Below are 25,317 nucleotides of genomic sequence, written 5' to 3' on the forward strand. Positions count from 1 at the left end.
CTTAGGCAATAATATAGGAGTTAATAGTGATCCAAATGGCTTTATGAAGAGATTTCCAAGAATGGGAAATGTAATGTTTAATTCTTTTACAGAATAGTTTATATATTACATTCATCATTTCGTATACATTGGCAAACCAGCAATTTTAAAATATTCATTATGCGCTAACTCAGACCTGGCTTCCTTTCTCTTGCGTTTTTTGAATCTCTCTCTCTCTCTTTCTTCAGTCATTATCTTCCTCAATTTCCCCCATTCTCATTATGGGAATATCGATCCCCCTCTATATTCTTGTAAATGTCCGGTCTGTAAATACCAATGAAGACTTTCAATAAAAATGTATTCAATTCATTAAACTACAGTTACTTTGAAAAGAAAAGAAAAATAGCAGCAGCTTTTATATATAGAATTAGATGATTGGCAGGTATTCCACACATTGCAAAATTACTGTGTGCACAACACAGTCCAATTATTGAAATGAAATTATTTAAAATCATGCTCAACTCACTGTTGGAGTGTTATTTAATGTGAACTGCCCGGAGAGCGCCGGCGATTGGGCGGTATAGAAATGTAATAAATAAATAAATAAATAGAAAACAAGTTCCACTGAAATCATGGGATATTTCTTCTAACTGGACTCCCCGATACAGCTCTCTGGAAGGCTCCAATATGTACACTAAGTTCCATAGTTGCAGTTTTCCCAATAAGAAAGGAAAAGCTCCAGATGGAATCCAACTAGTTTCCTTCTGCCGATGGAAAATTTCCACCAGTGGATCAGGAAGGGGTGCAATTTTCAGAAATTCTCCCTTGCAGGCCCTGGACCCCCTCCCAAGAGTTAATGGGGGCAGCAGGAGGAAGGGATTATTGTTCAAAATTGCAAATTTCCCCCATTCCTCCAACAGAAGCCTTCTGTTGAGAGGAAACTAGCTGGATTCCATCCTGTGTGTAAACCCACATGGCAGGCAAAGATCTCTCACCCACATCCAAACAAAGGCACAGGCGCTCATTGAAGAAACATCTATATACAGCACAGCGGTTGGACTGGATTTCAACCAGGCTGACAGGTCAACCAAAGGAAATTGCTTTATTTATTTGTTTATTTCATTTCTATACTGCCCAATAGCTAAAGTTCTCTACAAAAGGTGGAGAATTCTTGCTCTTTTCAGAGTATCCAACAGCTCCCCATCCAACACTGACTACATAGAGATGTTGGTGCTTCATACTTCTCCACCTAATAATTTGTTTTAGAACACAGTTGCCTTTAATGCTTCCAAAGGGCGCAACCATTAAAAGTAAATAAAAAACATCTGACACAAGAGCAGCATGCTTGTTATTTTATTATCTTCTCTGAACTTAGTGGAATATATATGATTCGCCAGTCATATTCAAAATCATGCATATTTCATTTGCAGTACAAATTACCAATGTTACAGACACGATACTAAAAACAGACACAATGCTAAAACAAAAGGACACAGTTATGTGCTGTTTTGCTACACGATGTCAAACATTAGATTATTTTTACTTACTACTAAGGTAATGACAACCTCCAATTCCTCTTGCTTTCCACAATCAGATACAACCTATTAATCAAAGGCCATTATTTTTTAAAACTGTAAATATTCCTAACAGACTACACCCAAACTGTACTCCGCAAATGGCTTCATGTAACACCATGGTCACACTACTATGTTCACTATCTAGAACGTACAGTAAATTCTGTCAACAATATCCAAATATCAGCCACAAGTAACATTTTCAGCATGCAATAATTTTTTAAAACTTGTTGACACAGTCACACATTTGACATTCCAAGGACATATTAGGTAAAATCAATGAATAAGAGTTATATTTTGACAATTCTGTATCAGTATTTAAACCGTCAATGCTTTTAAAAGTGACATATACAGAACTAGAAAATGTAAATAGTTGTTTCTGTGGATTTCAGTTCTGGAACACTGTAGCCGGTGGCTTCACTTGACATGATACATCCCTTCCCCAAGCCTTGACCCACTTTCCTAATTAATTTTTAAAAATATAAATAGGAAGCTATTCATTTCTGTTTCTGTGAGATCATCTCAACCGCAAAATTATTTCCCTTTTCATCATGCAGACCAAGGAATTTATGCCTAACTTTGGATGGTTGCACCCTTAAATTATCCCTGATAACAACAGCAGAGACAGGGAACCAAGTCATGGTAAGGAAATCTAACAAAAATGTATATACCCAATCAGAAACTAACAAAAGAAGGAGAGTGTGTAAAAACCAACACACGCATTCTCGTTCAGGCAGGCTATAATTTCATTTGGATTTCTTTTAAAGAATACTTTCTCTCTCTTCTCCGAAGCCTGCAGCATCTGAGCCAGTAACAGTAAGGAGCTCAGAAGCATCTTTTGAAAGTCTGGCATAACTTGAACGCTGGCTACGTTTGTGGGCCACGCCTTTGATGTTATCATTCTGAACTGGAACAGAATTAGAACTTGAACCAGGGTGCAAAATGATCTGAGGTGGCTCTCTGATGCTTTCAGTCTCCTCAAAATTTTGATTGGCTCTGTTGGTTGGGGCACTGTTGTTATTCAGGGTGACTGTGCTTGGGGTACGGTTTAAATTGTAGACTTTCTGGCACGCTGGCCAGTTCTCTTCGGGACTGCTTGCTATCAAGCTGCTGTCTGAAGGGCTTTTCTTATCTTCTGAGCAAATTGACATACGTGCCATGGTGGGATCTTGAAGGCCACTCAAGCTGTGGGGAATTCCCCTTTTCCCACTGCGGCCATCATCTTCCAGCTCAATGAGATTTGCTTTTTCAAGCTGGGAGTCATCTCCATCATTATGGAGAGAGTGGTTTGGAGAGCTTTCATTGGATCTTACCCCAGAGTCAGAGGAATCCTTTTTGTCTAGAAGAGCGTCTGTCAAGTACTCCTTTGCTTTAATCAGGGTCCTAATGGGCTCGGATCCATGTTCTGGAGATTTGGGTTGCTTCTCTGTTTTCCCTTCTATTTTCCTGTCTTTCCCTTCCTTGAGGAGGGGAGTATTATCAGATTCTTCTGTTCCAGACTCATCTTCATCACTTGGAAGTTTCTGATAGCGCAGAGCTACTCCCTTCAGCTTTAGATCTGCAGCTTGGAAAATGCTGGTTCTTTCTGAAGATTTCTTCCCTGGAAGAAGCTTGGATCCAGACTGATCTGATTTTTCATCTTCTTCAGTAATGGGATCCAACGGAGATGCATCACTAGTAGACACGCCTGAAGTACTATAGTCTGCAACATCATTCCGTTTAATCAAGAAGGACTTTCTTCCATCATCTTGTTTCTGTTCTGCATCCTTTCCCTTATCTTGTTCCATACTGGACTGGAGAGAGCCTGTGGATGTGCTCTGCCCCATATAGAAGGCTGCTGAGCTATGTGGGGAAGATCTACCACTCACAGTACTAGAACTCACGCCCCCTTCTAGTTGTGACATTTGAGCAATATATTCTCTATATGCATCTCTATACTCTGCTTGAACCTTATCAGTAAGCTTTGAAATTTCAATACTAGAATCTTGAGAATTGAGGCTTGAAAGGCTTGGAGTTCGGCGGGCTTGTGACTGTACAGAGAGAAAGAAAACACATCGATACAAAATTTTCTGGGTATACTTCAGCCCTTTAAAAGTGGAAAGGATAGTTACAAATATTTTACACTCATTTTAAAGTTTTGTTCAAATACATTTTCTTCAGACCTACAGAGGTTAGCTATAAGCAATTAAATGCAAGAACACGGGGTAGTATTCAATGCTATCACAGTGCAAGCACAAACCAATGCCAGTACAATGTCATTAGCACTTCCTCGGCGTAGGGGAAAAGTAGCTATTTGCTGCTGAAACTCATTAACATCACTAGTTCTAGCACTGTGACAGCACTGGACACTACCCACTGTTGTGAATGGAGTTGCATCACGTTTGGCCCCTTCACAAACTGGTGGCCAACAGCTCAGTGGCAGAACACATAACTTGCATATGATGGGAATATTCAGTGCTGAGCATGCCAACTACTGAGTGAGATTTTGTGAGAAATCAAACCAATATGTGCACCTACCGTATGAATGTTTTCGTGGACAGCTGAATTTCTACATTTCTCATTTCAAGTACCTCATTTATCAGATGTGCAGGATCAAAAGGAGAGTATATAGATTCCTGCCAGGTATGCAGAAATACACAGGCATCCCTAACACAACACATTTTGTCCCATTCTAGAGTGCTGCATGAGCAGGCTTCCCCATTCAATTCCATGAGCAACACCCACCCACACCCAAACACCTCTTTATACATCCAGAGCTGCCCCTCTATCAAAGTGAAAGTGAGAAACACTTTCAGATAGAGGGAATTCTGTTTATATCTAGTGTACATGGAACCGGAATGGGGCATATGGCTGCACATCTTGAAAAGACACTTAGGGATGCTGAACTAGAAACGAACATAAAATGTGGTCTTTCCCGTTTGTATTAATCTACATGCCATCAATGTGCCTGTTGATTTGAAACAAGTATGGGCTTTTACTCCTTGTAATGGTGGCTTACACTCAGAAAACTTACTACTCTTAACACAAAGAGATTGGCCTGAAACAAAGGCTACTTTGAAGAGAGATTACCTGCCAGCTTAGGTTACTATGACGTGGAGCGGCTTCTTCTAGACCAATAGTGTTGAGTTCTTCAAAGCTGAAATTGAGGGCATAGGGAGCTTGACCCGGAAGACCAGTAAGTTCAGTATGAGGCAATTCGCTATTCAGCGCAGGACGATGAGCAAGATCATTATGAGGAAGTGCATTGGCATGTTCATTCCCTGCCCGAGAATCTTCATGGACAGCTTGACTTTCTGCATTTCTCATTTCAAGTACCTAATGCAAGAAGTAGAGCTATGAGGATGCAGCTAGGAGAGCATGGGCATCTATTAAAAGGCAATTTGGTTGAAATTGTTAAATACTGGATGAAACCTAAGTGAAACCAGATGACAGAATGGTCAATTGTCAAAAAATCAAGGGATGGACCGATCTCATTCAAACTTGGCATGCTGAAAGCTCTACTTAAGAGCTATCACTGTGCCAATTTTGATCTCTTTATCTTTAAAAACGAGTGAGCTGGGGGCAAGGAGGGTGCATTTAGCACATTTCTTTCAAGGCGAAAATGTACCCCTGGTCATGCTTACTCAGGACTAAAAACATAGAGTTAAATGGGACCTTTCTCCCTCCCCCTTCACAGTGGAGTGGAGAATCGCACTGCCCTCTTTTGTTAGCGAGACCGCTGTTAGACACACAGCCCCCAACAAAGAACGCAATCACAGAAATTCACGGGAGGGAGGAGAGCATTTATTTCGCAGGGAGGGAAAATAATCCAGACTTTCTACACTCCAAAAAGAAATGAAACATGGAGGGTAAGAGCCAAAATGAGTGCAGGACATGAATGATGTCATGTGGGTACCGGGCTGCAAAACTGCATACCAGGAATGGGGAATGTGCAAAAAATCGCTGGTGTGATGGAGCACTTAGTACCAAACCCTACTGAACACAGCAGAACTTACTTTCACTTAAGCATGCATACCATTAGGCTACATAACCATTACAATCCTTCGTATTTGTACATACGACTTAAAATGGTCTTACTGCACTCCTGAAGAGATGCCAGTCACCAAAGTTCATGTTCATCTCTCGCTTCAGTTCATCAATGTTGCACTGTGCTAAAACACGACCATTTATGTTTGCCTAAATAAATTTTACAAATACAAAATAGTTAATTTTTCATTACCACCTTTAAATATTTCTTAGGCTAAAAAACCAGAATGAAATTTCACATGGGAATATTACAGGGATTATATGACTTTATCAGTCTGAAAACTAAAGAAAGAAATGCTGAAGTCTTTAATAAAACATACAAACATGGTTTCCATTATGGCATAAAATGAAGAGGAGTAATCATTAAAATTGTACATTGGTTAATTGTAAGTGTGTGTGTGTACAGACCCACACACTCAGAAATACGTGCACAATCAAAATAACAATAAATAAAAAGAACAGCACAGTTTAGAAGGATTATTTTCTAAATGTGTCAAGTTTTTTAAAAATATTGTCATAAAAGGCCTTTCTGAATAACAGTGTTTGCAAAGCATGCTTAGAAGAATGAAGAGAGGGATTATGCCAAGTTTTCTCAGGGAAGGAATTCTATCACTGAGGTGACACTCCAGAAAAAGCTCTGTCTCCGATACTGAGATGACAATCTTCAGTGGGTAGGCTCATACTGGTAAGGTAGTCCTTTAGCTAACCAGGGCCAGATCTACACCAAGCAGGATAAGGCACTTTGAAAACGTTTTGAAAACTGTATATGCAACGTATCCTGAGCCCCAACAGTTGTCACTACTGTTTTAAAGCAGTAGTGTAGATCCTGCCCTGGTCACAGACAGTTTACACAGCTATATAGGTCAAAATTAACTCCATAAATTGAACCCAGAAACAAACTGGTAACCAGTGGAACTGGGGTAGGATAGGTGTTACATGATCCAGTCATTGTGCCTTCTGGCAACTGTATTTTGAACCAATTCAAGTTTCCAAGATGTCTTTAACAACCCAGCACTGGAATAATCCAGTCTGGGTATAACCAGCTCATGGCTAACTGAATCCAGAAGTGCCAACCCCAGACACGGTCGCAGCCAGAAGTGCACAACTTGCACACCCCAAGGCCTTTACCACACAGCCACCATCAAATCTCCCTTCCGCCGATTTTCCCACCACCTGTACTCTCCACTCCCTCCCACAGAGATCCTTCCCCAGATTGTACTTTGCCCATCGCTAGCGGTGAGGAAAGAGCCATTTGTATCAAGACCGCTGGGGTGGTGGGGTGGGGGTGGGGGGGGGTGGCACTCAATCCCCAAGCCGGCATCACATGTGGCTTCTGTGCCCCTGCTCTAAGTTTACTACTAAGTACTGCTTACTCCCTAAGCTGCAAAGCTGGTCCTTCAGGGTGCAACATATTTTTTAGAAAATAGCTGATTTTAACTTCATTGGAAAAGCTGGGAAGGCTACTAAAAACTGCTAACTCAACCTCTCTCAAAGCAATTTAAGATGTCTTTTTATAAAATTCCTAGTGGGGAAAAAACCTGAAAATGCTTAATGCTACATAATTAAGAACTTGGAAATGTAAATAAGTAAGCTTACTGACTGTATTAAAAACAAGACCCATAAAGACATATAGAAGGCCATAAAATATTTTTTTAAGTCAATGACAGTAAGCTGTTTTTTTAAAAAAACACTCATAAGTGTGGTGTAGCAACTGAAAAGCCCCTGCCAAATTCTCTCACCCTCCAATACAATCTCACAGACTGGCTTCACTCCATTAAATTGTATAGATGCAGGGAGAAAAATACTGCAGGCGGAGGGGATAATTTCTTTGAGCCCTGGGTTTGGAGAGAAAAAAGAAAACCATATTTTTCTGATCTCCCTTTCCTGCACCCAAGTTTCTGAGTTACTCTGAAAGGGAGGTGTTATGGGGACATATTTTCTGACAAACTACTCAGTCTTTCTGTTTTAGTGGCAAGAATTTAAAATGAGTTAAAGAAATGTCAAACACTTCCAACAAATCTTTATATATTTTCCCTTCTTCCCTTAGAAAATTGTCTTGTAAATACAGGATTGTTTCAAAGCTGATGGGGAGCCAGGAAGAAAATTATGGGCCAGGTGAAGTGGCTGCTTATGAGGTTGCATGGTGACGTGGAATTTTTCAATAGTTTAGCAATTTAGTAATTCTGCGAATGAGTACAGGCTTCCTATGTATGACTCACAGACACAGAGAAGCTTAAAGACATCATATATAATTAAGTAGGGCTGCAATATTTTCAAACCTTCAGGAAAATCAAAGTAATGAGAGACCACTCAGGTCATCTAGTCCAAAGCCATAACTAAATGCCTCCACTGACAAAATCCCACAATTTTGGGATGTTCTTAAATATTCAAACTGTTCTTAAATATTCTTTAAGGAGTATTTAGATCTTAGGAATACAAGATGTTTCCTATGCAGTTCTTGTGTGTGCATGTGAAAAGGTGCAAGCGAAATGAATGTTTTTTCATGTTATCTGCAGTAGTCTTAAAAATAAGAGGTGTTCCTTAAATAAAAGATGACATCTGACAACCCATTAACAGGGTTGTATCAGAACTGAAGATGTCTGAAGAAATCTGGACTGGAAGTGAGAAGAGGAGGAGGAATTTGGTGATTCCAGGAGAGAGCCAGGAGAGAGCCAAAAGATCTTGTACTTTATCTCGTCATGTCTTACGATTTTATTACTGCTGTTCCAAGTGCCAGAAGTCACTAGAATGTATGTTTGGAAGGGCACTGAAGTATCTCCTAGTGACCATATGGTATCGCTTTAGGCAGATGAAACAGATAAGAACGAGTCAAAGCCAACACCATCAACTTTGGCCAAATCAAGGAAGAGAAGCAAATGTGAGAGTTATTCCTCATAGCCTGTGACAAGGGTTTAGAAAAGATAAGATAAAAGACTCAACTTTACTTGAAACAAAAACAAACCAGGTTATTGTGCAGTACTTATTGGGAGGGGAGGGGGAGAATGAATGTGTTGAAGCACCTTCTCTACAGTGCCCATTGCAAAATAAAAGTCTCCCAGAAATGGACGTGGAGCAATGTTTGTAAAATACACCTTCTCCCACCACATAAAAGAACCCTAAATTCTGATATAGCTCAGTGTCTACTGGAGCATCTGGTAAACTGACACCATGCCAGGTCACTGGAACAGGTCAAACCTCACCTTTTGTTCTCCAACATCCATCGGTTTATTAAGCTCTTTTTCATAATAGTCTGCCTGATTGGAACCAATTGTCTCTTTTGAGATGTGCATGAAAGGTCCTAAAAATGGTGAGTCCAGCCACCTAGAAATTGGCATCAGAAATGGGGAGCATCCCAAACTGGATTTAAAAAACCCACTCAGTCTCCACTAAGGAGGGCAACTTGGACTGAATGTATATTCCTATAAAAGTGAGAGTACTCTCTCACTTCCTGCCTTCCTAACATCTAATCAGGAGGCCAAAGATGCTTTCTCTCAGACCATCTTCTGTGCAGTGAATTCTGCATCGATTCTACTCAAGTTCAAGAAGGTAAAATATAACCAGCTAAGTTAGTTTGATTGCATTTATTTTGTTTGAAATTCTGTGTATGTGTTTGTTGCCTTCCCTTGTTTTTCCTTCTCTCTCTCTCTCTCTCTCTCTCTCTCTCTATATATATATATATATATATATACACATACACACACTGTGTGTGTGTGTATGTATGTATATATATATGGATATTTGGTTGTATGGATTTTAAAAGGGAATTTCTTTTGGGAAAAATTGCATGGCTGCAAAGCTACCACTTGTGTTCTTAGGATTTTCATAAGATCTTTGTAAAGGCAAGAAAAATCAGGATGCCTTTCTCTATTTTTTCCTAGAGCTGTACTGAAGGAACAGACACTTTGCAAAAGGGCTTAGGAATCCCCAAGCAGATGGACAGACTAGTGTATGTCAGGAGGTTCTATCTGTTGGTGACAACCTATTGCAATTCTTTTTCTTATTTTAAACTCTTATAAAGAATGGGTCTACCAATAGGGAAAGTCATCTCTCCTCCCAGATCCAAAACATCCTCCTACTTCATTTGGCTTAGTCCTACAAAATAAAACCAATAAATCTTGTTTAACCCCATGGGTAAGATCTATATTTAATTAATTCACGACATTTTGTCAATGGAACAAACATCTGTATTATATTTGATGTATTGGATATAATTATTTAGGCATAATCTTAAATATATATATATTTTCCCTGTAAGGTTGATATCTCTTAGAAACCAAAGATAGGTGTGCAATTTATACATGCAGAAACTCACCTTCTTGATAGTTGCAGAGTACTGAGTCAGCATAGTCTGGTCTAATCCTTCTATCTGTTTCAGTTTTTCGCAGACAGCATCAACAGTCATTGAGCTCAAAGGCACATGGGATGCTCCCGAGCCTGGGACTGTTCCCTATGCAAGGGAGAAGTACATACATGCAATATGTCAAATGCTCATTATGTCTACTGCACATTATGCAAAGAAAAGCCAACAAAGCTTAACATCTCTATAAGTCACCACTGAGAGGTAACACCACCAGGAATTACATTATGGGCATATCATCAGGTGCTCCATTGGAGGAAATATCCTTTCTAGGGTAATATTCCAGTTTAGTAAATATTTTTTAAAAACTAAACAAAAAAGCACATCTTCATGGTATATTGTTATAAGGAACAACTTCCATTAGAGATTTCCTCAAGATGTTTGTAGATTTTTAAAATGAAATGATGACCTCTGCAAGATATTTATTCTTGAGAAACATTTTCAGTGCTCAATTCTTTAGTCGGAGCAGGGCCTATTGGGCAAGGCAAGAAGTCCAACTACAAAGAACCATGGGAAATGCTCAAAATATCATTCTACACTTCTCACAAGGGTTCCTGGCACATTGGGAGCATAATTACAGTGAGATGCTAGGTCAGGTGAAGCAATATCCAATAGTATCCTTAAACCACATCTTAACTAATATCTGCAAGTTCTAACATTTGCCTGAGCCAATAAAGGTGGAAACAAAAAGGTGTCACCCATATTTTAGACATTTAATCTCGTGGAAGTATCCAACGCAGCAATAGTGCCATGTAAGGGCTCTTCATGTTTTTCTAACTCGTGCGTGTAATGTGTATGTAATTTGTGAGGGAAATAAGTGCATGTTCAAAACTGGCCACAATAAAAGCTACAATTGGCTAATGTTCTCTGCTATGGGAACATGTATTTTAAAATGTATGTCTTTAAAAATGCATGTCTGTCACCCAAAAGTGAAGAGGCCCTAAGAAAGACAGTGATACCCTCACTTAACTCAAAATCATCCCAGTGCTCTGAGAAACTCTCAAATACCATTTTTTTATACTCCGAAAGACGGGGAAAACTCACTGACTACAGATTCATAAACAAGTTTGAGAACTGATAACTGGGACATAGGATTAGATATTTCTATCAGCATTTCATTTATTACGGTCACACACCAACAAAGTTCTTTCAAAGAGATTTCTGGTGCCAACAACAACCCCAAAAATATTTGCAGGAAGGGATGTAACTGCATGTCATGATTTCTTCTTGAGAATCTTTTAGCACTGCAAGACCTAGAACACTGAATTGCTTCAGGAAGGAATAGTAACAACATTTTACCTTGACATTTTCCCTTATACCCTCTCTGAAACAGCAGCATCAAATGCCTTTCTGGGGCTTTTACACTCTGCTGACTTCCAGGAATAGGTAGCAAATTTCAACGAAGTCATTGGAAGCCAAATTATGACAACAAAGGTGGCATCCAGAAAAAGTCTGGAAAAAACCCCAAGACTGCAACTTTGCTTGAGGCAAGTAACATTTTTTAAAAAAAAAAAAAGCAGAAAAAGATCGGGATAAGAACTCTCTGTCTACTTGGGTCCTCCAATGTTCATGCCAAGCCCACTACTAAAAATGTTTGCTCTCTCATAAAATGAAAACCACATTTCTCAGTATGCCTCATGTGTATAAAAAAGGAGAATGCCTATTTAGTTTACTTTTACATAATCTATATACTAGGATATCATTTCAAAATTTAATTCTAAAAGATTCTGAATTCATCAATACAAAAAGGACCCATGAAATATTTCATGTAATAAAAATTAATCAATAAGACAAGTGTAATTTTTAAAAGAGTTTAAAATTCCCTGGACAAGTTTTAAAAACACGTATTGAAAAGATTGTCTGCTAAGCCACAGTGGTTAAGCATTTTAAGCTAAATATTATAGCTGTGTCTTGTGAACCATTCCTAACCATGGTGTCTGACCATGATTTAAACACACTCATTATCCATTTGCTGCAAAAGGGTTAGCGGCCTAAACATGGCTTAGCGTGTTGTCTGAACAGGCCCAACATTGACAAAGTTTTTTTTTCTTTAAATGATCTAAATGGTCAATGAGTCCATACATTTCTCACAAGCTATTCATACTGATATTCAGGGAGAAGTGTGTGCATTATTGTTTGGAGGCTGAGAAGATAGTTTTCAGTGTACATATAAAAGTCTGCTCCAATGGGATAAAAAACCTTTCTCTTGTGCATTGAATGGGGCGGGGATGTACATATACAGTCTATGGCTGCATGGACACAAATGATCAAGCCTTCCACCTTTCTTGGTCAATATTTATTTGATTTTTTTTATTATTAATGATATGTAGCAGTAGCAAGCAGTCTGGACTGCACTATGTAGCCCACCTCCACAATCAGCTTCTAATGAGCACAACATTTTTTTCACAGACGTCATCATTTTTATAATGTATATAATGAATAAAAACCTTCTGTGAAAGGTGAACTAAAATCCCCCAACTGAGTAATTCTAACGTTACACATAATAAATCCTAGATGCATTAGTTGTTGATAGTTTTATCTATGTGAATTAAATTCTATATTATACCTCTATGAGATTTGTTAAGAATTCAGTTGTGATTCCAACTGTACAATTATGTAAAAAACAGTGAGAAAAGTGGGGGGGGGGGGAGTGCTAAAATACAAAATGTAATAGACTGATGCCATATTTCACTGACAAATAGTAGTTTCAGCATGCAATGTAAACTAATTTAAAGAAGATTTATTTCTTCATAAAAATTATGAGAAAATACAAAGATTATTGATGACAGGGAATGAACCCTATAACAGAGATTTAATTTAATCCAGAACACTCCTTATAATAAAAAGCAGTGCCTAAATAATAAGCAGTGCAAATGCTTTTAGTGATATTTGTTATAACATGTATGAATTAGGATAATACTTAAAACTGGCTTTTTTTCCAGTTGTAGTGTTTTTCAAAAATGATGAGAGAACATTATCCTACTAAGTATTTGCCATGCAAAACCTAGAAAGCAGGATGTCAAAGCAATCCTCAAGGCCTGTAAAGTGCATTAGTGTACAGACAGCCAGCATGAAGTGCTAATATGGACATCTATAATGATAATATAAAAGTAAGTGAACGGTTTGCAGAAAGTTGCTGTACCTGTCTCTGTCTTTTTAACCCAGTTTTATACTGCTTTAGGGAAAAGGACAAAAAAAAGATGACACAGCTTAACATGAAACATGAGACTGAACTAGTACAGATACCTAGATATTTCCTTTAAAGTGATGGAGGATCACAACTTTTGAAAAATGAAACATCGCTGAATTAAAATACACTGGCCAGGATCCAAAGAAATGTGCAACTACATCTACATACTCAAGGTAATTTTGAGCTTGTGTCTCTGTAAGCTCCCATACTACATGACAAGCCGCTTCAAAAGCAGTTTTCGACATGGTAATGGGTGAATAACTGCTCAAAAAAAGTCAAAATCCCACTGGACTGGCCAAAATCCTTATGCATAGTTAAATCAACTCTTTGGATCTGAACCACGTACAATGGTGTTTGGGGGAGGGGTTGTACAATTCAGTGGCCCCAGAAGACACCTTAAACCATGGCTTTAACCACAGTGAATAAAGCCTTATTCACCATGGTTAAAACCATGGTTTAAGGTGTCTTCTGAATGGGCCCAGTGGCTTGTTACACTTTTGCCTTGAAATAAAAGTAAAATTCTTTTAGAAGCTATACATTAGGATATAGAAGATTTCTTCAAATTTTTTTAATTAAAACTCGTAGCTCCCAGAAAGAACTCAACATTTAATATTAAAGGTACATTAAAATTGGCCTGATTTCATATTGCGAACATGGGCCTGCAGTCCAGGAAATTCTTCCTTCAAGGAAAGCTAGGCCCTTCCCATCATTTTTCATTGCTGGTATGGCTTATGCTTTCCTTGCCTTTGTGCGGTTCCTTGCCTTTCCAGAAGATAACAGGACCCAGTTGCATGCACAGTTCAGGGCCATAAGGATAACAAATTCTGTTCACTCATTACAATCCAGCAGAAGTCCCACTGAAAACAATGGTTTCAGAACAGCTTAGCCCATTAAGCTAAAGAAAAAATTCTGCAGGACCCTTTACAACAGGTTTATGTTTATTACATGCATAATACCATTAGGCAAAAACCCAAACCCATGCCCATACCATGCTTTGACATGAAAAAGGCTCGATTTTTAATAAAAACTAAATGCCTCATTTTCCCATATTGCCAACATCTTTAACTGGTTCTAGCTTGATTTGTTAATGCTTTCCTTTCAGTAATCATGGTACCACCATGCTTAATAAAACATAAACTGAAGTATATAAGTTTTATTGGTTGCAAAATCTTTATAATGTACATGTCTGAACTGGTACAAAGACATGTACGTTATAAAGATTTTGCAACCAACTCAAGGCCCTAATATTTATGGTAGTCACAGTCTGGAGAGATTTCCAAAAACCTGGAATTTTGGTGAATCAAACATTTTAATACTGTTTTTTATATCTACTCTATGTGTACATTCAAAAACCAGTTGATGCTATTCTGTAACCTCTGAACCTTAGTTTCAATACCACCCTCAAACTGTGTTTACTTGTATTTTTGCAAATAATTACTAAGAAATAATAAAAGTGATCAGGTAAGCACCTTTTGATTAATTAGAATTCAATCATGTATAAAGAGAGGAGGTGCAAGGTAAGAATTTGTATATTATACAGCTGTTTGAAAAAGTAAATCCACTACGTATGGAAAATAACCTCCCATCTTACAATAGATTCAACAACAGAGAATCAGGTTGTATTTTGCTATTCACACAAATTGCATTATTTTCTCTGTTTATCTGAATGCTTCTATGTGTAGTCTTCTCTTGGCATCCCCTTTGAGTAGGTCCCTTGCTACTTCAGTATCATGTTAGGGTGGATTTCCAAATCATATCACAGGATCATTCCAACCTTGCCCATGTTATAATTAGGCCATGTACTTGCCTCTCCTATGCAGAGCCCTGGAAGTGCAGCTGCACCAGTCACGGCCCATGAGGTTGCAGGGTGGTGGGTGGTGAGAGTCACTGGCTGTTACCTCAACACCAAGCATGCAGCTAGACAAAGTAGGCTAGGATAGGCCACTGAAACGTATTGGTTGCTAGTGACTCATAACCACACAGGCCCATAATCTGCACTGGCATAAGCAGTGAGCAAAGGGGGGCGGGGGGCGGGGGGACAGCCGGATGAGAATCTTTGACTTTTTCCTCTAAAGTACTAGGAAAGAAGGAGGAAGACACACTTTTCCTGCATGAGTATTTTGAATATGTATACAAAGCCATACAAGTAAGAGCTGCTGCAGAAAACAAGTTAAAGCCAATAAAAGAAGGGTTGTCATCCATCAAAGGTCATTCCTAAGACATGGCTAAAACCAGCTGCATAACACCTGATTTCAAATTACTAATTTTAAAAATGGAATCTGGGAAATAAGATCCAAGATTAGTGTAAGCTATGAAGACATTTGTACGTCAGAAATGACTATAGTATATACATTTAACTTGCCCCTTAGGCTCATGACAGGGACCTCTCATCCTCACAACTGCCCCTTGACTAGCTTATGCCTTGTCAACTGCAGCAGCCTTATGCGCTGATGTAACTGAGAAAGGACAAGGGTAGATTAAACATTTTAGCCAAATAGAGAATATATCAACTACTCACTACTACAAAAGCAGAAAGCTAATATCCAAAGTCTCTTTTACTAGCCAGAACCATACTGCTAATGAAGATGGAAAACACTGTACTCCACTAAAAACACTGTACTCCACTAAAAACACTGTACTCCACAAACTACTGAACGGTAGCAAGGGAAAGGCAAACATTACAGTATGTTTCATAAGTAATATATTAGCTCTTGTAGGCATTCACACACACTATGCTTATTAGTCTTCATCTATTCTAATTGCTCATCAAGCCACTGATGCAGTGTTAGTGAACCAGTTATAATTAAAGCAGACTCATTACTGTTGAAGAAGCAATGAGATGCTAAGGTTCCACACCACATGACTACTCATTTACCATTGAGGGGTCTGTGGGTGAAGGAAGCCACTCAGCAGCATCCTCCTTGATAATATCCTAACAACAACAACAAATTATTATGATTTGGACAAAATTGTTAAGCATGCAACAAAAATATGAAGTAACAATGGATGGAAAGGTATCAAAGAATGCATCATTCTATAAAAACATTGTTTTAAAATCAAGGATAGGGAATGTAAGACTAACAAGAGCTGAATGTGGCCCACCAAGGCTTTCTTCCTGGTCTGTCAAACAAACTTGCACTGCTACTCTGTCAGGAATACGCATTAAATTCATATGTTCCCTCCTCTTCTCTTTGAATGCTCTGATTTCCTGCATAACATCTGGTTAGCAGCAAACCATAGCTTGCCATTACATCTGAACTAGACAAACCATGGTTGTACAAACCATAATTTGCCCACAAACCAAAAATGAGGGGGAAGAGCAGGAAGCATGTGAGCACAAGGCATAATTTGTGAATAGAACTGAACCTAAGCCTCAGCGATGACTAAGCAGTAGTACAGACATTCCAGGGAAGTGGGAACAAAACCCTCTTTCAAAAGAGAAGCCTTTGCAGTTCAGTTGTGTCTCACAGGCCTTAGGACGGCTATCCCTGATTTGGATGAATTTTAAAACTAAATTTAAAAGCAGCTTTGCCTAAAGGCATCCATAATCTAGAACTAATCAGTTTGTGGTTGTTTTTAATACTGCCTATTTCCCGCTGAACAGCAGTCAATACAATATGAGTTCCTGTTAAGAGATTTTAAACTTATAGAATTATGGCACAATTACATAAATGCTTATAAAAGCTCAATTTCTACAGTGACAGAAAATTAGAATTCTAACTGACACAAACTAAAAATGAAATGTATTATGTTTTACACCTGAATGTAAACATACAAATGTTTAATTCATGTTTTTTGTCTTTATGGTTACGAATGTTCTTAAATTAATCAAAGATGTAACTTTTCTCTTATGTCTGTGAATGCATCAAAGTTAATAATTTTATCATAGCAAATGAAACCTACCCTTACATGAACTTGTTTACTACACCTATTACTTACTGTAACAGGACTTCCATATTTTCATTGTAATAATATTCTGTAAGACTCTTAATACTAGATAGAAACTAGATAAATTTTGAACTCTATGTATACAAACTTGTTTATAAAAAGGTGGAAGAAGATGCATTTTACAATCTTAGCTAGCCTTGTTAAATAAAAACAAATTTAAGATTTTTTTATAGAGGATATTTAAGAGAAACTGGTTTACACATTTGTGTGCCAACATTAAATACATCTGCTTTGTATTACTGACTAATCTTAAGTTAGTATGTTTATTTACTTTTTGTGATACTTACTAGACCACTGCTCTGTTCCCTGGACAAACTCGATTTTAGTGATGGACGTGAGGTGAGATGAGAACTGCCAGGGTAATACCTTGGCATGTAAACATATGGGGCAAAGAATGGCTATGGAAAGAAACATGTAACAAAAAGGGACCATTACAAAAATCAAAAGAAAACTTAATTCAACAAATACTACTTAAACATGTAAAACATAAAAGTTTCAAACACTTTGCTTCTTGATGTATTTTAAACAATCTAGTTTGAAATGATCAAAAGGTGAATTGTTAGGTAGTTACCTACCGCATTTGAAGCCAATGGGAGATTTCCAATTTAGTTTGATGAGAGACAAACATTAAGGTAATGAAACATTTCTGAAATGAGTTGCAACAACATTTACACAACTTCATCGGAGATGTATTGAATGATACAATTTAGAAAAACTGCCAGAACAGCCACATTAATGCATGTCCATTTATTCATTCTAATGGTAGAATAACCCCATAGGAGTAACTGTGATTGAGAGACCATGGTTTACGTATCTGGGAAGGGTTCCACAGGACCCTCTTACAAAGGTGAATTCATGAGACAATCTGTTATTCAATTTTACACCACTTTTGGAATTCAGACTGTTTCTCAACCTTATCAGATGCACATTTAACTATCCTGTGATATATACCACTGATATTCCCTTTAAAGAACTAAGTTTGAAAGAATGTGAAATCCATCAAAGCCACCTTGAAAATTCATAACTAAGCAAGTATTTGAGTCTAGATCACAGGGTCCAAAATCAACACTTGCAGCAGCATCCTATACATAACTACCCAGAAGTAAGTCATATTTAAGTTCATTAGGGGCTTATTCCCAAGTAAGTAGGTACATGGTTGCACCCTTAATCTACTTTGCAAGTTGAAGTCAACACAAGCTGATTTGTTGCTATTTTTTAAATTGCGTTTGCATATAATGGCTGCATGCGGACAATCATATCTTAGCTTAATAAACTGAAATATGAGCGAATCTTTTGCCTATGCACACAGCGCCATTGCTCCTCCCATTAAGGTGTGAGTAGTCAAACCAAGAAACCTCTAATTAAACATAGTTTCCTGTTTCATCTGAATTGGGAAATTATGGCTATCTGTTTTGGAAGAAGTCAGGATGTTAAACCACAATTTGAAGTTGGTTTAATATCCTGGCTTGTTCCCAGCTTGGCAACCATAGCTGTCCTGTTCAGAAGAAACAGGAAACAACGGTTAGTTAGAAGCTTCCCGGTTTGACTACTCACACCATAAGAAGAGAAGCAAAAGAATGGTGTACAGTCAAAAGGCACATAAAACGGTTTGGCTTATTAAACGAAGTTATGATCGTTCAAACTGGACTGTTGAACTGTTCAACAAGTATCCAAATTGCAAAACACCTCCTGGTTGAACCCACTTTTAATATGTAGCACCAGCAACATGCTGTTCCATTGAGAAGTCTGGTTCAACATATGCTACAAGTCCACACCTATACATGGGGCTTTGCTTGGACATTCTAAGAATAATCACTTAAATCCATGATTGCCTCTACAGATAAACAGCCTCTCTTCCATGCATGACTAAATCCATGGATCCTAGTCTTCCATTTATTTGTCTGCCTCCTGTAATTATTCAAAGGTTCTTAGTTACTTATTTTCTTCAAACTTTGCACCATGGTTTAGGGGTGCCATGCATTTACAATCAAAAAGACTAACTAACATTTTTGTCTGTTTTCTACTGTTGATGTGTTTTTAACCAAGTATTTATAAGATATGAACAAAATACAATCTCATATAAATTTAAGACAGCTGCTCTCTTTCTTACTCTATTATAGAATGGATGCTGAGGTCCTGTCATTCCACTGTAGTAGCTGCTGTGAGGTTGTGGCGATACAACTCCCGCATTGAAAGGCCCATTGAAGGAGTGTGTTGAAGAGCAGGCTGACGAGGGCTGACTAAACACTGATGATGCTCTAGGAGCTGCCTCTGGTAAAGGCAATGTAGGATATGGGATTGCTCCAATGTTAATTTGGTCTCTTGCAGCACGGACATCTGAAATGTTTGATGTACAAACGTAATTAAGTTATGTGGCTAACAACACTTACGAACTACAATCTGACAAATACAAAAGAGTACAAAAATAAATGTTAAGTTCTGAATTGAGTTTCTTGCATTATAGTTTAACAAAAAAAGAAAAAAATTAGAGCCTCCTGCTAAATTTATTTATTTTTATTTATTCATTCATTACATTTATATCCCACCTTTTTTCCTCCAAGGAACCTAAGGCAACGTACATAATCCTCCTCCTCTCCATGTTATCATCACAACAACCATGTGAGGTAGGTCGGGCTGAGAGTCCATGACTGGCCCAAAGTCACCCAGTGGGTTTCCATGGCCGAGTAGGGACTAGAATCCAGATCTCCCGATTCCCAGTCCAACACCTTTGCCATTACACCACAAATTAAGGCCATTTGGTGAGAATTGTTGTTCTCACCAAATGGCCTTAATTTCTTCTGGGACATGGACTCTTGAAAAGCAATAGATTGTGGACATACATTTCCTCAACCCCCTAGCTATATTCACAACTGATGTCTGTCCCTCTACTTAGGTAGCGGAAAAGAAACAAAGCCCTGTGCTTACACTTTGTCCTATCAGTATTTTTATCTCCCTAGAAATAACCGGGGCATTCAGCACCGTCTTCTGAGAACATGCAGGTCGAGGGCAGAAAGGGAAGAATGAATTCTTGAAACTTATGAAATGAGATTATTATGAGAAATTAATTATGAGAAATTATTATGAGAAATTAATTGTAGGAATAAAGGAAGAGTTGGGGCAAAGTTTCTGTACAAAAATTGGGAAGGAGGGAGATTGATCTTACTACTTTTGGAAAGTATGTGCCACTCTCCTTCTATCCCTCTGTCCTTCCACAGAGAAAAGTAACTCACCATTAATATACTTTTCCCCATGTTACAATTTCTTGTTGAGAATATTCCTGCAAGTCAGAATACAAATATGTTTGGTAGTGCAGAATAAAAGTAGCTCTGAGGGAGAGACAGAAAAGGCCTGCCTTTTTTCGCCATCACAGAAGAGCAGTTAGGGGAAAATATCTCCCCTCTCTCCAGACCTTCAAATTTATTCCTCCCTCTCTGATTCCAGATGACTTAGCTTGATGCAGAATGTTCTCCTGCGTCCAAAAGGAGAATTGTCTTTCAAAAAGATAGACTGTTCCACAGACTCAGGAGTCATGGGAGATATTTTCAAGGTGATTCGTCTCGCTGCATGTAAGTCAAGGCCAAAGAGAACAAGAGTTTGTAAAGGAAATAAGTTATCCTGCACTGTCAATTATTTCTATATTCCAACTTGCAGGAATATCCCCCAAAATACATTTTTAACATGTGGAAAAGTATACTAAAATCCCTATGCAAGTCCTGATCAGTCAATAGGGAGAAAGCAGCTTTCTGAAACAAGGAAGGAACAATCAGCGTAACATGTTCCTGCTTCTCTCTGGCAAGGAAAACCTAAGTAGAAAGGTCTCTTTCACTGCAAAAAGTACAAGGCTAGACAAGTGCTGCAAGGACTCTCGAAAGCTGTCCTCACATTGGCCCCATTCAGAAGACACCTTAAACCACGGCTTTAACCATGGTGGTTAAGGCAGAAAGCCTTATTCACCATGTTTAAAGCCATGGTTTAAGGTGTCTTCTGAACACAGCCTGGCTTTCTGGCTTAACCACTGTGGTTTAAAGTGTCTTCTAAACGGGGCCATTGTAAGAGTGCTCCTTTGTAATAAGAGAAAAGCAACCCATACAGATAGTTTATAAATTTATGAATGGCTGCTTTTATTCTTCCAGAACTATAATTTAGACTCTGTAGCTAATCCATAAGTATCTTAAATACAGTTATTTGGCAATGCGAAACACATATATTCTGACTCACAGGGTTATTCTCAACAGGAAATTTTAACATGGGGAAACACCTCATAAGTCTCATTAAATTTCTCTGTGGGGGAAAAAATACATCCTGCATTATCAGTACAGCTAGGACCTTATAACGCTAAATAAAAGAAGCTAAACAATGTTCCAGCTAGTAACAAATGAAAGAATAAACTACAATAATATCCAGTCCTTGCCAAAATGACATATTATAGATTATAAAAGCTGAATATTGTAGCAATATTTTATAAAGAACTGGCAACCCTTTGTTGGGATATAAATGTAATAATAATAAATATTAGTTATTGGAAAGATAAAACATACTTGTAAGTGATCACATATCTGATTTGTTCTGGTGTGTTTCAGTTACTGTCTTTGTGCACTTCTTAAAGTATAACTTGCTTACACAAATGCTATAGTAGTATTAAAAGATTTCCTATTGAGCAGTTGAATTGGCAATACATGTACCTGCAATAATTTCTCGGAGCTTTGGATCAAGGTTTACTGTGCATGGTAAAAAGGTTTTTACATCACGTGCTATAAGGACTGGAGTTCGTGAAGACAAAAATACTTCAAAGTTTCGAATATCCCCATCAATTTCAAGTAGGGGCTCAACATCTTTAGTTGTTGGAATATTCTTTGAAATTCTAAAGAAAGCAAAAGAAAATCAAGAATATAGAGTGTTAGTCTACAGGTTTATCAATATTTCTTTTAAGTTTGGCTAAGGATCAGAAAACCAGAGTCAAATCTCCCATTTATCTTAGATGAACTTACTAATGAACTGAAATTAAAAATACGTGCCTAACTAAGCTCTTCCTCAAATCATCCACAAACTGAACCTATAAACTAATTGTGAATTTTCAGATGTTCAATCTCTGCAATGCATGCTTGAGAGGACTACAAATAAAGTTAAGAAAGAGAACAAAGAGTTAAAAAGTTTCCCCACCATCTGATTTTTGCAAAACAAGACTCCAAAAAGAAAAGGAGCTGAAGACTTAAATGAAAAACCACAGCTGAGAAGTCACATGAAGCAAATTAGCTGAATTTTAATGCCAGCTCTGCTTAAGTCTGAATGTGAATAGTGTTCTGCATATGATGAACAATGCTCCTGTTCAGAAGCCAATAGCCTACTGCTGGTTTATAGATTGAAATCTCTATTCTAACCTTCTGAGCTCAATACATTAAAATGTTATGTCGAAAGATATTTATGTAAATTATAATCTTTTGGCAAAGGGCCACAAAACTATGTGCCTGTGCTTCTCAGATAAAAAAATGTAAAACGTTCAGACACAAAAGTATTTGCAAAGTTGCATGCCCTTAAAATCTAACTCAATTCAAAAACTAAGCATGATAATGGAGGCAACAGTAGTCTTCTTTTAGAATATCCGCTGCCAGTAATGGAAGCTTTGAAGCTGGAGGCAGCATGAATTAACATGAAACTTACAAAAAGCAACATAAGGGCCATGGGGGGGGGGTAGTGATCAGCCAGTCACACTAGAACCTCAAAGACTTGTGGTGAGGATGATAAAAGAAGGGGGGGGGAGAGAGGGAAGGAACCATGCATGCCACCCTGGAGTTCCTTAGAGGAAGGCTGGGATAAAAATGTAATTAATGGCATTTCAGTTATGGAGAAGACTGATTCTAATGATAGTAGCATGGAATGGAATTCCATGAAATGGTCAACAAGTACAAATTTTGGTCACCTTCTTGCACACTTGTCTTTCCACTAGGCTGGCAGACTAAACTATGAGTGAAGGTCTGAGTCCAGGCCAAGCCCACAAAATGAATATCTGCCCCAGGATTTTCAAAGCAACCAACACTTTCAAATGTATTCAGTAGCAATTGTGGAATCCAAATAGCCTTCATAAAAACCAAATTGAGATACTACACTATAACCTCCCTTCACACTTAGGTAGGAGCTGTGGGAAACAGCAACTAGGGGTGTGTGATTTACCTTGGACCTTAGTGTGGGGGGGGGAGGGTTAATCTGCCCATTCACCATAAAACCCATCCTAATTGCCCCCCTTCAGCTATTTTAAAATTAACAAGGCATTAAATGCCTTGTTAGATAAATGTTGTATCTAAGTTTAAATCTTGCAATAATCATGTAGCTACTGAAACAGCACAATGCGCAAAAACTCAAGAACAACAATTTTGGTAATGACTTATAGATCTGCTTGCCAGTGTAAATGGAGGATTAGCCAAGACGGTTATTCCAGGTTGAATACACAGCATAACAGTGTGTGACACTGCAAAAAGATTGAACTGAACTTTTCAATGTTTTCTTCTTTAATGAAATGCAACCATGGAGGACGTGCCAATATGACTGGAGGATAGACTAGAGCAGGCTTTCTCAACCGAGTGCCCTCCAGATAAGTTGGACTACAACATGTGCTGGCTAGGGGATGCTAGGAGGTGTAGTCCAACACATCTGGAGGGCACCAGATTGGGAAGGCTGGACTAGAAGATCAACCTCAATAATTCAAGCTAAGCCTGACAATTATCCTGGAGATTCTGCCCCACTTTTGGTAAACATTTTCTTTCCACCCAAGAAAAATGAATGCTCAGAGCAAGTATCAACTTCCTTTCTCTTTTCAGTAGATCCTGGATCAGGATGTTTAACAGCACTGGTCTATATTACAGACAGGATGGCACATCAGCCATCATTCAGAGAATATATTCTTTAAAACTTCATTTAAAGGCACCCCAAATTGATCTAGTTCGTAGGGTAAATGTAGAGGCCCAAGTGGCTGCCCCATAGGTACCCTCTATGGGACACCAGTAGAATGTACAGCTATAGAGACTTCCCATCTGACAGAATGTGCAGCAACACCCTGGGGCAAAGTCTGACATGGACACCTGTTTGTCAAAAGAATGCACTGGCTGATACTCCTATCCAAAGATGACGTGAAGATCTCTGATACAGATTATACATCAAAGAGAAGATCTCAGAACTGAAACTGCTGCTCATTCTAGGCCAGAACCTGTTGCGGCAAACTCATGCAGGTAAATTTGAGTGAGGACAAATGGTGGTAGGAAGTTCCTGTGCTGCAGGGCTTCCATGATGGTTTGAAGAGGCACCATCTGGAAATGATATTGAACCTTTCATCTAACGACATATACCCTAGAGATGGCTAGAGTAGAAAAATCAAATGCTCGGAACAACGGGGATATAATCGAACGGGATTAGAAACATAGCTAGATTAAGAATGTTACTATGCAACAGCCAAGAAGAGAGACTGAAGGTACGATTCTGAGATTAAGGATATGATGTTATAATGAAGGGTTGAGGGAAAGAGTAATGTATTCATGCTCTGTGTTATTTGGAAAGTGTGAACTGCCAGTCTTAAATTTTTAGAAATTCAACTGGTCTAACTTGTTAAAAAGTGGCATGGGACATCATGCAAGTTAGCAGCCAAAGAATAGTTGCTTTAAATGGATATTGTTGTTTTTATGCTTTTGATGGTTTCAAATTTTTGTATATTTGTTTTTAATGTCCACTGTTTTTAACTTTTGTAAACCGCCCAGAGAGTTTCGGCTATGGGGAGGTATATAAATGAAGGAAGGAAGGAAGGAAGGAAGGAAGGAAGGAAGGAAGGAAGGAAGGAATTACCTGCAAAGTATCAAGAATGTTATCATTCAAAAATGTCATACAGAACACCAAGAACATAAAGACAGGAAAGAATTAAACAGTATACTAAATATGTGCATATTATTCCTGGCAGCCAAATTAAACAATTAGTGGAAATTAGATAATTGGGTGTATTTTAAGGCAATCTGAAGAGGAGAATGCCATGAACACACAAAAAAAGGAATTTACTAACAAAAACAATACACATCCAAATAACAATGTCTGAGTTGTGCCAGAATCCAGACACAGCAGATAATTCCTACAGGGGCTTCTACTGCAGATGAGACTGCAAATCACATGGAAGAAACAGCAACAGATCGTCACAGGGACCTGTGGGGGGCGGGGGTTCAGTGGGTACAAATGGTTAGATTGATGGTCAACAAGGGACAATATAATGG

The 25,317-nt window shown here is 38.3% G+C and overlaps 1 protein-coding gene across 2 annotated transcripts in view; it reads right to left on the reverse strand.

The window, feature by feature from the left end:
* Positions 1-1,526: 1,526 nt before the first annotated feature.
* Positions 1,527-25,317, reverse strand: part of KIDINS220 (kinase D interacting substrate 220) — a 64,369-nt gene continuing 40,578 nt past the window's right edge. Inside the window, exons 23-31 of one of the 2 annotated variants that reach the window (XM_063125142.1) lie at positions 21,757-21,935; positions 19,185-19,411; positions 17,362-17,472; positions 16,002-16,058; positions 13,079-13,111; positions 9,892-10,026; positions 5,631-5,729; positions 4,623-4,868; positions 1,527-3,583 (exon numbers count right to left, since the gene is read on the reverse strand). In XM_063125142.1, coding sequence (XP_062981212.1) covers positions 2,315-3,583; positions 4,623-4,868; positions 5,631-5,729; positions 9,892-10,026; positions 13,079-13,111; positions 16,002-16,058; positions 17,362-17,472; positions 19,185-19,411; positions 21,757-21,935 — 2,356 coding nt within the window. In that variant the 3' untranslated portion in view covers positions 1,527-2,314. The remainder of the gene's footprint in view (positions 3,584-4,622; positions 4,869-5,630; positions 5,730-9,891; positions 10,027-13,078; positions 13,112-16,001; positions 16,059-17,361; positions 17,473-19,184; positions 19,412-21,756; positions 21,936-25,317) is intronic. The other variant, XM_063125141.1, reaches the window with a different exon arrangement.

This window comes from Elgaria multicarinata, chromosome 4 (assembly GCF_023053635.1).
Source record: "Elgaria multicarinata webbii isolate HBS135686 ecotype San Diego chromosome 4, rElgMul1.1.pri, whole genome shotgun sequence".
Classification (NCBI taxonomy): Eukaryota; Metazoa; Chordata; class Lepidosauria; order Squamata; family Anguidae; genus Elgaria; species Elgaria multicarinata.